The sequence below is a fragment of the Dipteris shenzhenensis genome, chromosome 29, assembly GCF_047967505.1.
Source record: "Dipteris shenzhenensis isolate YYH24624 ecotype China chromosome 29, Dip_SZ_1.0, whole genome shotgun sequence".
Classification (NCBI taxonomy): Eukaryota; Viridiplantae; Streptophyta; class Polypodiopsida; order Gleicheniales; family Dipteridaceae; genus Dipteris; species Dipteris shenzhenensis.
In genome coordinates, this window is record NC_141624.1 from 48,902,144 (window position 1) to 48,919,223 (window position 17,080).

A 17,080-nucleotide genomic window follows, 5' to 3' on the forward strand; every position below is an offset into this window, starting at 1 on the left:
GATTCTAGGAGACGTGAGATTGATATATGCCAGCAGTTAGTGTCCCTTGAGAGGGAAGAGCAGAAGAGGTCCACAGATGCTTGGATTCAGGAGCGCCTTGCTGCAGCAAGGGCTCATATGCAGACATTGTTGGATCAGAGAGCAGAATATGCCTTTCATGCACGGGAATCCTTTTAGATTCAGATGGGTGGTAGGGTCAACAAACACTTTTTCTCTACTCATGGACCTAGACATAGTAGAGATAGTGTCTCGCAGCTTATTGACTCAGATGGGGTGTTACAGTCAGATCCTGATGCTATCATGCGTGTAGCTTCAGATTTTTTTTGCATCCCTTCTTACTGCAGATCGAGGCACATAGGCTATAGGTGATGCGAGAGAGGTTATTTGGCAGTGTATCCCTGTACTGGTGAAGGATGAGACGTATGTTTCTCTGGATGCACCTTTCACCAATGCAGAATTCAAGACTGCATTACTTGCCCTTCACAAGGGCAGGTGCCCAGGTTCGGATGGATTTACCCCTTCCTTTTTTATTACTTTTTGGGAGCAGATTGGTGATCACATAACATCAGCCCTGCAGGGTGTGTGGGACTCTGGTGAGATGCTGGACTCACTTACAAATGGTCTCATTCATCTCATCCCAAAGGGGGGTAATAGGAATCTAGTGTCTCAATGGAGACCCATCACTCTTTTGGGCACTTTTTACAAGATTTTGGCGAAAGCCATCAGTCTGCGGCTACAAGTTTTTCTTCCAAATTTGATTTATGACACACATATAGGGTTTGTGCATGGCAGAAGTATTTTTTATAATAATTTCTCATTTTGGAGGCCTCAGAATGGGCCATGCAGAGCCGCCAGAGATTGGCCATTCTACTCTTGGACTTTGAGAAAGCTTACGACAGAGTAGACTGGGATTTTTTAGAGGGTACTCTATCTCGCTTTGGTTTTTTAGATGCATGGATTAGAGGAGTATCCTCTCTCTACATATCAGCCCATAGCCAGGTGCTTATTGGGGGGGTAAGAGGGGACAGATTTTAGATTTCCAGATCAGTCCGCCAGGGATGTCCTCTTGCCCCTTTTCTTTTTCTGTTTGTGGCGAAAGCTATGAGTATCTACCTTAGATCTCAAGCTGATATTTATGGGCTGAGGCTTCCTATCCGCCGGGAAGAAGAGCTCCTGGATAGTGAGTTGGCAGATGACACGGCTGTTTTTTTGGATGCCACCCCCAGGACACTCACTTCATTCCGGACAGCCTTGGATTTATTTTGCATGGCTGCAGGTGCAAAATTAATTGGCATAAATCCAATGGTTTTGGGATTTGCGATAATGACACCCCGGATTGGGGTAATGATATTGGCTTCACTTGGGTACAGAGGGGCGTCTGTGTCAGATATTTGGGCTGCCAGGTTGGGGTGGGCATCTCTCCCTCACAACAGATTGCTCAGGTGTTGGAGAGCATCGGAAAAAAGCTCCTTTTTTGGAGCTCAGCCAAACTTGACTTGGCTTCCATGGTGGTGGTGGTTAACCAGGTTCTTCTAGCCACAGCATGGTTTGTTTACTCTTGTTGGTGCCACTCTAGGGATTGTATCACTCAGCTTAAGAGGCCCGTACGAAACTTTTTATGGAGTGGTCACAGCCAGGGTGGCTTGGGAGACCTTGATTCTTCCTACAAGAGAAGGGGGTTTGAATATCATCGACCATGATCTACAGTGCATAGCCTCACTCTGCAAGGTCGTTGTGAGAGGACTTATGCCAGGGCAAGAGCCTTGGAAGGATTTCTTTATCATATGCATACAGTCTTACACGCCCACTTGAGGAGAGGATTGGACACACATTACCAGATGGGTTTTCACCATAGCCTACCTCAGATCTCCCTTTCCCCCTCTTATGGTTGCTATTCTGAAAGCATGGGCCAGCTTCAGAAGTACACTTCGTAGGATTTTCCCATCCGCCCGTGAAGAGATTGAAAGGCAGCCTATCATGTGGAATGACAGTATTTTGGATGAGCATGGTAGACCACTTGGAGCTTTTCCTTACATGCAGTGGCCAAGATGGGAGAGGGGCCCTGCATCTATTGTGGGAGCATGGAAAGCATTCAGGAAGCTTCCTGCAGACCGACAGGCCTAGATGGTTCTTAATCTCAGAGGAAGTGTAGGGAGAGTCCAACAGATTGATGCAGCCTTGCCCTTGGATTGGGTGAACACATATGACATGCCTGCTACTTGCTCCACCTGGATGGGGGCATTTTTCAGATTGGGAGTTCCTTTACAGGTGATTGCTTTTCATGACACACATGAGGATGCCTTAGTCTTTGATGTTTCTTCAGGGGGCAGGCTGTCCAGATCCACAGACGATATCTTGTTGGAGGTACCGTTTCAACCAATCAGGATAGTGGGCTTCATGGAGCATGGCTCTCTTTCACAATGGTACTTGGATCTTGACCCGCTTCTCATCGCCCTGGGCTCATGGAGGCTGTGGCTCTATGGAGGTGTCCCAATTAAGTTTTTGCAGTGGGACCTTGGGGAATGGGAATGGATAGATAAAGGGCACCGAGAGAAGGGCATCCCCTTCTTTCGTTACACGGTCAGTAATGCCAGGAAATTCCAGCTCAGCTGTAGGGGTTGGAGGCCTACCAAAGCTCCTCATTGGGAGAACTTTCAAATTTCTGCTGACTTGCAGAAATTTTTTTGGCAGAGGCTTTGGAAATCCCACCGGAATAGAAAAATCACTCTCTTCTTTTGGCTTTCTATTCATGGTGGGATAGTAGTGAACCAATGGAGATCCAGGTTCGGAGCTGACCCTTCTTGCCCTCGTTGCCTTTCTGCTTTGGAGACAATACAGCACTGCCTTTGGGATTGCAGACAGGTGAGAATCATATGGAAGGGGATGGCAAGACTTTTTAGCACTTTTATTCGCCTACCCTTCTATATGACATGGGGATCAATGGCTTGGCTCACTCTTTCAGGGACCCATGTCTTCTTTGAGAGACTTGACTCCTCTTGGGCTCTTCACATCCGACGACACCTTGTGGAGTCGTGCTCTCTAGAGGATGTTCCGGCCACTCTCTTCAGGGCTGCTCATTCCTCGGTTGATTCTCCATGGGAGGTATAGCATTGCAGCATGGCACATTTGGAGAGCTAGATGCACTGAGGCTTTGGAGGGTTCTCAGGTTCACCCTTCTCAGATCTTGGCCAGTACTTGGACAGATACGGTACACACTCTGATGGCCATTTGGGCGACCATGCAGGGATCATCTCGAGCAGCCTCCTCCAGGAGAGTTACTTTTCTCAGAGATTGGAGAGACTCTCCCTTCTTTGCTGAGACTTCTATTGGCTTGAGTTGGCATTTATAGCCTCAGCCTTGGTTTCTTTTTACCTCATTCCTCTGAGGTGTTTTTATTACATGCTTAGCATGTTGTATTTCCGCACAGAGCTTGCTCTAGCGAGTTTCTTTCTTACTTAATAGAAATCTCTTTTTTGCCCCAAAAAAATAATAAAAAAGTTGATTCCTGAGTTTTATATATTTTTTACGAACAAGCTTTCAACTTTCTCATGTGTAATTGTACCCAGGAGTTAAAAGAGTATCATGTACCATGTATGGCGAAGGATAATATTAACGCAACATCATTGTTGAACTTGCTTTCCAGTTTATCATTGTGCATGAAATCATATAGTTTAGGACCCAGGCATGTGTATTTTTATATTAGGCATATAAACTTTTATAATACATGCAATGAAAAAGCTTTTGATTTGAAAAAAATGCCAAATGTTTGCAAACGTTTTCAATTGTGTTCCAAACTCCATGTTTGGAAACTTGTGGCAACTATGAGTCGGTCACTGATGGCTCCTAGCCATCATTTCTTTTCTTTTCTCTTGATGCTGTGTATGTGCTGAGTGTTACCTTGGTGGAGAGTTGTCCACCCTGTTTATGCTGTAACTATTATTCCTCTGGGAACTCTTGTTGCTCTTGCTACGTGGAGGATTGTCCTTCGTAGCTCATTAATGTTACTAGTGGAATCGTTTCCTTGCTATACAATTCTATTTCAATAAAAACAAGGCATACTATTAAGAAGTGTTTGGATGACAAATTGGATTAGATGCCAAAGTGGTTTTGGCAAACAGTGGAGGGCACTTGAAGTGGTTGATTATAATGTGTGTAAATGATGGTATGACTTTTAATTCAACATTTTATTTTTGTTTATTGTATCGATGATTTTCTGAGTATTGCCTTTGTTTATGTCTTTGGTTTTTGTGATGGCAGTATTGGCAACCCAGAAACATGTCTGAGTTGGAGGAATCTGTGATAAAAACCAAACCTCTTTGGTCTCTAATGAGACCCCAAGATAAAAGAACTAAGGACAAAGCTAAGGAGAAAAAACAGCAAAACAGTGTATATGTGTCTTATGGTACTCGAGTTATCCCGGTGTAAGTACTTCGTGAAAGTCTCAAACTTGTGAAAGTTGTATTTATCAACACGCGACGTTTAAAGATAGAATCTCATTGGTCTGAAATATTTCCATGAACTTGCTTGACTGTTTCAAGTTCTGTTGGGATGACACCATCCTATGAATGCCAGCCCTCAACAAAAAGAAAGAAAATATCAAGAAGACTCGTGCAATGTAGAATGGTGGGTGCCAGATTTGCAATAGTATATCATTCCCAGCAGAATGAGTGAGAAGAAGAGTAAATTTTGCACCATTGCCATCACAAAACATTATTGGTCATCCTAGAAGAATTCTAGGATTTGTGTAAAATGATACTAGATAAAGGATACCCACATCTATATACATATGCTTATTCATGCATTAAAAGGCAGACATGTGACAGCCCATTTCTACACTAAAACTATTTCTCCATGTTTATGTTTTAAGAAATGGAGGAATCTATTGGAGACTTGCTCTATTTGGACTGAGAATGAGTATCAAGCTACTAATCTACTGGTCAGCAGCTCTGTTGTGCTGCAAGATAGCCTAGCAGGAACCTCCATGGGGGTTGTTACTGCTGATGATTTACTGGTTCTCGAGTCAAGGATGACTCGCGACTATAAGCTCAGAGGGCCAACAGTTAAACTTTGTCTGGACTGGGCTCTGTGCTGGGGGCCCCATTCACCCATCTGCCTAGCCGCCTGAGGGTGTTGGAGTCCCCAAAATGAGAGCCCTTAGGATATTTTATTGTGCATCTAGCCCACCCTCCACATCAAAGAGGGGGGCTTGCAAGAGGGGCTGTGACCTCTCTAATCTTTCAATTTTGTTGCATGTTGACATATTTTGGGCTTCATTGATCTCACAATTTTCTTGCTCCATATAATTGGGGCCTATGAACCCCATAGCCAGACAATGTAATTATTGAAAGCCCAATCCTTGATACATGCCACACAGCAAGAAGTAATGGCCACTGAAAGGCAGTGCTGCCAGAGAGGTCGGTTCAGCCGCTAACCAGCCTGAGGTACACTGCACCATTTCATCGATACACCTCTAATGATACACATGTGTGCAATCGAATCATTTCATCAACTAGTTTGTCGCCACAAGGTCACCACTTGTGTGTCTATTGACACATGTTGGGATACGATTGGGTCATATAAGCCCTCATTGGCCATGTAGGGAACCACTCTTGTAACATCATAACCGGTACAACTGTCATGTGTTCAATGCCAATTGTTCCATTATGTCCCCAGCTAACTATGGGTAGCATGTATCAACTAGGTTTAGGAAGTCCCTAGGTAGAATAGGGTATCAATCTGGATTTAAGGACTCTAGGGTTTAAGGACATGATTACACTAAGCGCCCAAGTAGCCTAGGATTAATAAGGGAGAGAACATCTCTTACAAGAGTTCACATATTTTGTAAAAGAATGAATCAGATTGGAAGTTAGCAATGGTATGCCTGTAATAGACTGCCTAAATTTGTCATAGTGGCTGATGGCTATATAAGCAAACAAGGCCCCACAATGAAGGTTATGATCATTGAGATTCAGCTATCCTAGGGACTGGTCTATGTAGGTACACCAGAGAGACATATTTCGTTGGTATGGGACACCATTGGGTCTAAGATTGGTTGGTGAATGGCAGGTAGAAGCCCTTTGCTTGCTTTTACCTTCTTAGTACGGTGTCCAACCAGGAAATGGGTGCCTAGTCTTGTTGTAGTTTGTTACAGAGGGCTACATGTGATCTACATGAAGAAACTCTTTGCTTTCAGATGCCCTGTGTGCTATGAGATCCGAGGTTGCTACCATTGTTAGGGATGTATTCAGACCCAGCTCTAGCCTTATCTTACCCGGATCAGAGATGCTTAGGCAACTTTCGTGCATGAGTTCATACATCACAGAGACTATCTGTTCAGGGCACATATTATGAGATCAGGGTGCTCAGCCAGTTTCCACTCAGAGTGTGATCACTCAGTTTTCCCAACCAGATAGCATAGACATGCAGGCTCCAAGGAGAGGTTGTAGTCAAGATCCGGAGTGAAAGATAAGGACAGACCTTGGACATACCCTACAACGTGTCGATGCACAGATCCGGCTCGGGGATCTTCCCTCCATGTTTAAAAGACCAGAGGCTCAGCCAATGGGTGTGATAGTGGCATTTTCCAATGCAAGGCCAAAGCTAGGGAACCACAATGGATCATACACACGTAGAGTCCACACCACACAAGGCATGTTTGAGGAGGTGAGTGGCACCATTGTGTGAAGCAGGGGTGTCTATTGTCCCCCATCCTCTTCGGTCTTTACATTGATGAGTTGGCATCCTTTGTGGACACACTCTGGTCCCTATGCTACTATATGGAGATGATGTCGTCTTGATCTCGGACACAGTAGCAAGCTTACAGAGCCAACTGGGAGCCGTACATGCATTTTGTGACAGCCTAGACATGAAGGTCAACCTTGCCATGTCCAAGGTTATGATCTTCAATATTAATAGCACCTAGTTCCAGCATGAGTCATTCACCTTTTTAGAGCCAGGGTTTGAAGTTGTCACATTGTATGGTACCTAGGATGCACTTTCATTTGAGCAGGATTTAGTATGAAACCGATAGATGTTCTTCACTTTCCCAATAGACATGCACATGCCTCGGTGGATACTTTTTGAAAGACTCTTCAGCATGGCATATTTGGAGATCTAGATACACAGAGGTTTTGGATGGCTCCCAGATCTAGCCTTCACACACATTGGCTAGTATTTAGACAGATACTGAACATAGTTTGATGGCCATGTGGGTGAGCATGCAGGGGTCTTTTTGGGCAGCTTCTGCCAAAGGGACTGTTTTTCTCAAGGAGTGTAGCGGCTCCCCATTTTTCTTGGAGTCCATCATAGGGTTGAGGTGACATTTTCAGCCTTAACCTTAGCTCTCTATGATGAGCATATTATTTTCCCACTTAGGGTGTTTTGTTTCTCATGCCTTGCATGATATATTTTTGTCATGAGCTTTGCTCTTGGGGCGTTTCATACATGGTAGAAGTCTTTTTTTTTATTTTGTAAAAGTAAATGAAACCGATTGCTCATGCTAGGATAGCTCGAGGGCATGCATCACGAGTGACATTGGAGAGGCAATGCTTCCATGTTCTAGGCACCCTTTCACCATGTACACTTGAAGTCCCTCCTCTTTGACTATGTAGGAGTCTTTTGGGGTGTGGGCATCACAGTATCTAAGGGGGTTGGCTTTGAGAGACTACAGGTTGTCCTGCTTGATCTAAGGGAAGAGATGCACACCACATGGCATCATAGTGGCTGTGTTCGCAGCACGTCCTATGCACACAAACCTCTCACTCTAGATCACCACATATCTAGATAGGGTCTAGGGGTATGGCAAGATTGAGGTGGGCAAGCAACGTCTACCATGGAGAGCCTTCTCATCCTCCATGTGGCTAGCAGCCATGAGGGATACGAGATGTTGGAACTGATAGGCCACCGGATGGTTCCACAAATTGGGCATGTCTATTGACCATTTCCCTCCATATTAGTACTCCCAATATGCGCCTACTTTTCAGTTGACACGACAGGAGGTCAATTGGGTTATTGGAGATATGTGATAGGTTTACATTCAAGGAATATAGGTATCTTTGACCAGCCACATGCTACAAAGATGGCTTTCTACAAAGAGCACTTGTTGGCCGAGGATGATTTCACTCAGTCATCGGGCTACTTGCAAATTCATGTGTCACATGCAGTACAAATAGGCATATGGGTCATCTTCGGACATCATCCAGAGGTTCCACATCACAATTGGATAAGAGGTTGAGGCTACCTGACACCATTGCAAGCTATGACTATGGATGTGGGACCCTGCAAGAGGTGGAGACAAAGGAGCATGTGCTGTGAGATGTTGTTGATGCTATGAGATCCCTGGGAGATGCATATGGGATCAAGGTATGTGGAACTCAAACCAGAGATGTGCCACTCCCTTTGTGCCAGGGGTTATACAATTCAGGCACTCACTCATGCAGTTGGCACATGGTCGAGCGGATTCTTGGATTGGTGAGATTGTAAAAAATGCCTACAGGCCATACGTTGATGATGCTTCTGTGCTCTAGGTAAATCAACATTAAAATCTATTTTGAAGCTTTCCCACTTATGAGATGGTGATCATCAGTTTTAATGAAGCAAGCTGCCTAACTTAAAGACACTTTGCTTTGTCTCTTTGGCACTTCTAGCATTAACAACATAATCTTGGCCACTACTAATTTTTTGAAAGTGTAGTTACTTTCACTAACCAATTGATAGTCATGGAAGGTGATCAAATTCTTGGTAGATTTGACACTCTTGTATAAGCTTGAAACATTCATTCTTTAGTGGTCTCAAGCAAAGGTCACAAAACCACTCAGGCAGACTCTTACACAAAAAAAATTTGTGTACCCTATGAACAATGAAGATCACCAATGAGAGGGATTTGTTAATGCAGCAAAGGGCCTTTAACATGGCTTGTAAGCCTCATCTACTCTATAGGCGGCCTTGGATCATAGTGCAATAGGGTAGCTTAAAGTGATGGTGTCATGATTGAGAATTGAAGTGGCCATTGTGCTAGCAAAACTAGTACTTTTTAGAATTGAGGTTGTATGAAACATACATCTAATGAAAGCATGAATAGTGTGACTGCTTCTTGGGGGCAAGGCTACCTTGGAGCCACTCCTGGTTTGCTCATGAAAAGAAAATCCTAGAGCCATATTACAAAGCATGGTGATCGGTGTCCCTTAAAAGTAGTACTTGTCTCGAAGAGAATCTGTTTGACTCTTGTCAAGGCTATTTTGGAGATCTCGTTTCTTAGAATCATGTTAATAAGGCTTTGCTTTATATTTTGGCAATAAAAATGGAAGCCTTCCTTGAAGTATTAATTTGTTGCTTGCCTCTTTGGCTTCGCAGGTGTATCATGGCCATTGAAGAATTTTGACAGTAACTTGCAAATGTTCCGAGGCTGCTGGCAAGTATTACTGAGGCTGGTGCAGCCACATACCAAATGGTGGCAAGTATTACTGTCACGGGGACATGAATTTCTAAGCTTTAGGAATTTGTGGTGACTAGCCTCCAACTAATTAAAATAGTTCAAACGACATTTCAATGCAATTAATTCCATGGGCCAAGGCAAGGACTGAAGGTTAGAGAGGGGTAAAAATCCCTTTAGCTAAAAATAGCTCCAGGAGCCACGTTTGGCAAGCTAGCTTGTGGAACAAGGCAAAAAGCCCAAATTTTCTTTGAGGCAGTTTTTTGGACCAGAGAAAAGAATAGGGAGAGGTAAGTCACAGGCTGGGAAAGTGCTCTAGCGTTATTCTATCACATCGCCTTGCTGATTTTTGACTACCAGCATAGTCTGTGGGATGTTGGTGGGCTGCTAGAAGCTCAGAAACAAAGCTGTTCATGGCTTCTTAGTGCCCCAAATCTGATTTGCACTTCTTCTAGCATCCTTCCAAGCCAAGTACCTATAAAAATCGTGTCATGACAAGAGAAATGATTATTTAGTTAATTAATAGTCATTAGAACCTTATTATTGTTAGGCGCCAATTTGATATATGTTTGTATTTATGATCGATCAAGTGGTGTAAATAGTACCGCCAAATTGGCCAATGATTAGTAATAAAGATGTGCACACACATGTCTAGGTCCTAGGGGCAATAGGAAAGGGAAAGGGTGCATTAGAGTGCATTGAATGGTAGGTGCATGGGTGATAAGATAAGGGTAGGTGTAAATGGGAAGATGGAACTTGAGTGATCTCAAGGGACATTAATGAAAGGGTATCACCCTTTCATTGTGAATCTCACGTAGCATTCTCTCTACCACATTGCATTCATCCGCCATCTCTCTCCCACCTTGCATGTAGGTCGAAATAGAAAGAAGTACTCTCATGAGGGTGCTCTTCCCATTGGAGGGCCAATTGGCATTCAAATTCTGCATGCATCGCACACATTTGCATTCCCAAAAATTTTGATTTTTCACATTTGGTATCAGAGCGGTGACGGTCTACGATCGGGATGAGAAGAGGGCGAGAGAGGAATGCGCAGAATTGTGACGGACGTGGCGGGAGCATTAGTGGGAGACACGACCCGCGATAGCCGCGCACGACGGAAGAGAAGCACAACGAGCACCGGGAGCAGACATGGGAACCGTAGAAGACGCTGCAATAGAAAGCACGACTAAGAATGACACGGAACAGAAGGAGGTGCGCACGAACAGGGAATGCATGCGAGACAATGAAATATTGGACGGGACGCACGCAAGCGTTATGGAAAATAGGCCACCATGCACACAGCATAGTTTCTGGGTTTCAAACATGTCCTTTTTGGCCAATCCCGAATTCTTGAGGTTTTGAAACAAGGGATTTCTTTGAAAATTTTTGGTCTTGAACGGTCAACAGGGTGTCCTAACGGGGTGACTCCCCCCCGTGTGAATGTATCCTTAAAATCCTTAAACCATGAGGAAAAGGGACCCCCCCGTTCTCCCCAACGGAAAGTTGGATCGGAACAAGATTTTAAGGGGATGATCCACCCATCAAGTACCCCCTATAACGGTACCTAAAGCTCCAATCCACTCAAAACAAGTAGCCCAAAGGCATCATACCAGTTTACAACAGAAATACAAGAAGAAAAGCTTAAAAGAGAAGGAAGAGGAGGTCATTTTAAGTGTCTCAACACAGACAAAGCGGGAGTCGAATAAGTACCACCAACTCTACAACACTTGACTTTTGCTGTAAAATAAACCCCTTTTTTTGAAATTACTGCAAGTCATTTTCTCTCTTGTATTACTAAAAGGAAAGAATGGAAGGGGAAGGGAGATATAACAATGAACTTATTCCTTTTCCTCCATTACCCCAAGGAGAGAGAGAAAGAACATCTTCACCCCCTCCTGAAGAGGATGGATTAGGTGAGAGTTACACACATCTTGAGTATGATAATGCACAAATAGATTTACAGCATTCTCTCCTTCAAAAACCTCTTGATAGGGAGTTCTCCTTTCGTAATGAAAGAAGAAATGAGACCAGCCAAGAACAAGGTGATGGTTTACGCCTTCAACTCAAAACCTAGCACACATGGATTATAATCCAAGTGCAAGAGGAAGAGAGGAGACTCCTGTTGATAAGTTGATTTTCTAGCTTAGCAATATGATTGAGCAGTCTATTATGACAAGATTAGGGACTAAGAGGACTTTAAACTTTGGGGATGAAGAGTTGAGGACCCTTTCTAAGAGGTCCAAATTCCAACCGCGAGAGAGAATTGAGTTCCCCAAATATATCCTCAATTGGATGAGCTATACTTTGCCCATCAAGACAAGACCGAGTAAGAGAAGCTTGCTCTTGCCACATTGCATCTGCAGAAGGATGCTCTAATGTGGTGGTCTTTGTCACAAACAGGAAAAGAGCCTATTCATGAATGGGCTAAGTTCGTGGAGCAACTGAAAGCCACTTTCATGCCACCGAGGCATGAAGAGAACCTAACCATTCGTTGGGAGAGGTTTAGGCAGTTCGATAATGAGAGTAATGTAGATTTTACAGCCAGATTTTGGAAACTCTCTCCAGAGTTACCCGAAAAGAGTGAGGAAGATAGGAGAAAGAAGTATTTAGCAACCTTAAGCCCAAAAGTAAGGTACAAGGTTGAAATGTTTAACCCGACCATGCTTAAGGACCTCACTAAGCTGGCTGAAATAGCCGAGAGAAATTTGAATCCCCTAAACCCTTCAATAAGGAGGGTGGGTCATCATCTAAGACCAACAATATACCCACTTTTAGGAAACCAAACCGGTTTAAGAATAATAAAGGGAAGGGTAAAGCTCTTGTAAGGAATGTGAATAGCCAATCACATCCTGGATTGGTGCCATTTCCCTCTATGATAGACGAAGAGAAGAGGAAGTTGATTAAGGAAGGAAAATGTTTCGGGTGTAAGAAACATAAGCCAGGGCATGTATGGCACAAGTGTGCCGTTCTCTTGGCTAAGATTGCCAAGATGAATTCAGTAAAAGGGAAAGCCAAGGCATTTAAGCAGGAGGGTGAGGCTTCTACCTTGTCACCCTTGAAATCTACCGTGACTATTGAGCCGATATTGAATGTCGTCCATTCAGCCAATACCTTTGGGCCTCATGATCTTTTTAAGGTGTAGAGATTCGTGAATGGACAGAGAATAGTGGTTCTCCTAGACGATGGATGTAATTATGACTTAGTGAGTGATAGATTGGTAAAATTACTCCATCTTAAACTAGAACCTATAAAAAACATGTCGCTCTCAGGAGCTTTTAGGGGACACAATGAAGAAGACACATCCATAGAACGGAATATTCCTTTTCGTATACAAAAATATAGAGATCGAAGGGATTTTCTAGTAGCTCCTTTACTACAAGACGTTGACATGATTCTAGGTAAACCATGGCTGGTTTTAACCCTGCTATTCATCCTCATAGTCATCATTGTTGCTTTGTATATAAGGATGAAAACATAAGGATTGTAGGGGATTGAGACGTGTATACAATTCCATTGATTACTTCTACCCAAGAGAAAAGATTGGTAAAAAGAGGGGTAGATTGTAATCTTCTGTATATACAGGATTCATGAGATCTTCATATCTCAAAAGAAGATCGGAAGAGAAATGAGTTCCTTAGAGCTTATGAGGATCGATTTTCAAGAGATGACTGATTCGAATTACCTATGGAGAGAGAAGATGATCGTGCTAAATTTAGAGCCAAGAGCTTCTCCTCCATGTAGAGCCCCATACAGGATAAACAGGATAGAAATGGAGGAGGTAGAAAAACAAATTGAAGATCTATTGCAAAAAGGCCTGATTCAACCAAGCAGTTCTCCATTTGGAACACTTGTATTATTGGTCAAGAAGAAGGATGGATCATATCGTATGTGTATAGATTACGGTGCTTTGAATAAACTTACAATTAAGAACCAGTATCCTATTCCAAGAGTGGATGATTTATTGGATATGCTTAAAGGTGCTAAAGTTTTTAGCAAATTGGATTTGAAATCTGGTTATCATCAACTTCAGATGAAAGCTGGGGATCAATTGGACATTATGAGTTTTTGGTCATGCCTTTTGGCCTAACTAATGCTCCAGCCACTTTTAGTAGGTTGATGAGAAGGGTTTTACGACCCTACTTGGAAAAATTTGTCATAGTCTTCTTTGACGACATTTTAGTTTTCAGCCAAAATGAGGAAGAGCCTAAGGATCACCTTGTTAAGGTGATGGAGCTCCTAAGGAAGGATCAATTGTTCCTAAATACCAAGAAGAGTGAGTTCCTCAAGACAGAAATAGAGTATTTGGGACACATTGTGTCTGCTGAGGGAATTCGGGTTGACCCTAAAAAGGTCAAGGCCATAATTGAATGGCCAATACCCAAAAATATACATGAGCTGAGATCCTTCCTAGGGATGTGTAGTTATTATCGCAGATTCATTAAGAATTTTGCACGTCTTGCTTCTCCACTAACAGATTTGTTGAAGAAGCATTTCTTGTATGAGTGGGGAGAGGTTCACCAAGTAGCTTTTGAGGAGCTTAAGAGAACATTGGTCACTGCACGAGTGTTAACACTTCTGGACATGGACAAAGAGTTCTTTGTTGTATGTACGGATGCGAGTGGTATCTCGATTGGGGCAGTGGTGATGCAAGGAGGGCATCCCATTGCTTATGAGAGTAGAAAACTTCAAGGGGCTGAATTGAAATATATCATGTATGAGAAGGAGTTATTGGCAGTCATTCATGCTTTAAAGTTATGGAAGCATTATTTATATGGCTTTGCTTTCAAGATTAAGACTAACCATCAAAGAATCAAGCACTTGTTTTCTCAACCCATTGTTTCTTCAAGGCAAATCAAATGTTGGACTCCTTTGGGGCTGCCAGGCTAGAACTCATCAGCCAGAGAAGAAAAAAAGGTCGCTATGGAATGTTGCATTGGACTGGGATGCCTTTCTAAAACTGGAACTGTTTGCATAGCAGGACGCAAGTGCCTATCAAACGGATTATTCTTGGCTGCTTTTGGTCAGATGCACGAGAGTGCTTCTATTGTATTTTTTATGCCTTCTGAATAAAAGATAAAGAAATGCCGAAAGGGGCGCTAAATTTAGGGCCAATCTGGTGTTCGGCTTCATGATAGGGGCAGTCTAGCTCCTTGGGTTTATCATGTGATTATTTGTTTGGTTGTTGGCTGTAATAATTCTCTAAGTGGCTAAATTATGGTATTTGCTGGTTATATTAATTGTTCATCGTCCTTTGGTGTTCTCGAAGGCCGGTTTCAATCACCTTGTTTGAAACAGTGCTTAGGAGTGTTTTCCTTTGGTTGGACATGTCTGTGGTTCTCACCAATCCTCATGATTCATTCTCTAGTAAGTGCCAGTGTGTTTAGTATATCTAGGAATTTTCACTTTGGATAATTTAGTGCTGTATATTCCAATCGGAAGTTTACAGATGAAGATTTTCAAATTGTGCTTTCTTATATTGAAGCTCAGACACTGATTTATTTTTTTCAATGTCCATTATCCTTTAGATTTGTACTATCATTAGCAGAAGTTGACCCAGAACTGATGATGGAAGGGGAGAGCTTACTCTGGAGCAGTCGTGATTCCGTTTTTGTGCTACAACATGGGACCGACTCAATCCCTCTAAGGTAAATCTTCCACACATGGCGGTTCAGTTGCACTCACAAGAAACATGCATCGGCTATATATATATATATATATATACACACACACACACACACGATGAAATATTATTTCTGTCTTTTCTTGGTAACTTGCTACCAGTAAGATATATCGTTCAGTATACAACATAGCTAATATTTCCTCATGTATGCAAGCAGTTATGTATCAGAGACCGAAAGAAGGAAAGTGGAGCCAATTTCTGCCCAGCGACATGTGTTGGCAGGACTCACTTCAGTCATCGGAGGATTGGTGGCACCATATGAAAAGGCCTCGTATATTCATGAACGTCCAGTCCTGAACTGGCTCTGGGCTACTGGTTGCCATCCTTTTGGTCCATTTTCTAAGTATTCTGGGATAAGTCAACTCATGGCAGACAATGCACTGGTAAGTCTCCAATATCTGTTTGTGGATATATCACTTTAAGCATTCTTTAAATGATGACTGCTCTCAACACAGGTGTCTTTACTCTTTGATCATTTCAAGAAAAAACTGGTATGTTCATTCAGAATTGAGTGAGTTGGAAAAAAACCATTTATTTATTCTGCCCTTTATCTGTCTTTTAAGTCTTTAGCCATTACAGCCAAATGTTCTTGCATATGGAAGAAATCATTGTAAAATCCTTGATGTCAATTCTTAGAGCTTTGCTTGAACAGACATCAAGTGAAGTGCAGGGGGCAAAAAACTGGTATACATCCTTGTTTTCTGTCCATGGCATTGAGGCAATTTGCTTTATTCTGCACACAATAGAACAAATCCATTATAAAGCAACCTTGCAACACCTCCCAAGTATTTTCCACCCCAAGGAAAGCAAGAAAAGCTAACTAAAAAGAAGGGAGGGGTTTTCTAAAGCTAGGAAGCTTGCCACTGTGATTTGTATAAATTAAGAAGTAATGTCGGCCCAGGGCACAGCTTCCACATATTTATTGAAGCATTATGTGCTTAGCCCAGGATTCTGGTTGAATGGGCTACTTCTTTTGGTGCTAAAATATCCCACCTTGTTGTGGCATTCTAGCTTGGCTACAGATATGATGTCCCAATTTAGAAGGATTTACCTCAAACATGGTAGCTGAGAGGATGGTAGGTCGGCCATTACAAATGGCATTTCATTTAGAACCTTTTTTTAAACCATTCATGTCTGTAAATGGCAGTATCCCAGATGTGATTCATGGGAGATAATCTCTATGGTGCCTTCAGATATGTATATAGCGCATTGGTGCATTAGTGCAGTGCATCTGTAAGTCTATAAAGCCTTCACATATTCAGATATTGATCCATCAAACAATATATACCTTTGTAAGACCTAGAATATATCCAATTGTACAAATTTAGTTTTTTTGTTGTTCTAAAGTCCAAAATTCTACAAAGGAAATAAAAGAGAAAACGAAAGAGAAGTAAAAAGAGTGAACAATTTTTTTTGAAAAACAAAAGGGTGGCATACTAGCCAGTAAAGCAACACGCATGTCGTCATCAATGTCCAAGCATAAGCAGCTATACTGGGTTTCTAAAGGCCCGCGGAGTCTCTTGGGCAAACCCAGTGCTTACTAAACTACGTCAAATAAACAAAAGACAAAGAAAACAAGAAATAAAGAAGAAAGGAAGAAGGTGACCAAGCAAAAATAAACAAACAAATCAAGAAACAAAATCGACCAAAAAACAGGAATAAAATATCTCTCTCTCTTTCTCTCTCTTGTAGGAATGAATGAAAGAATTATCTAAAACATGAAAAACTAAATGAACTCTTACACTTATGTACCGCTTCCTACAAAGATGCAAAACTATATTCCTAACTTAGAAAGCACATCCATCAATCAATAGCATGGATTACGGGTTAGAAAGTTACCAGCGCATGAGCCTCTATCTGACATAGCACGTAGTCTTTCAAGATTTGGTTTAATTAAACAGATTTTTCAGGGACCATGCATTGTGCATGTGCTATCATTGTATCACTGAGACTGTCTGGCTCTTGTACAT

General features: G+C 42.4%; 1 protein-coding gene across 1 annotated transcript in view; it reads left to right on the forward strand.

Annotated features, from left to right (window-relative positions):
- LOC147882956 (uncharacterized) overlaps positions 1–17,080 on the forward strand; it is a 159,908-nt gene that overhangs the window by 128,262 nt on the left and 14,566 nt on the right. The window contains exons 11-13 of the mRNA XM_087400766.1: positions 4,258–4,421; positions 14,956–15,075; positions 15,268–15,493. Coding sequence (XP_087256892.1) covers positions 4,258–4,421; positions 14,956–15,075; positions 15,268–15,493 — 510 coding nt within the window. The remainder of the gene's footprint in view (positions 1–4,257; positions 4,422–14,955; positions 15,076–15,267; positions 15,494–17,080) is intronic.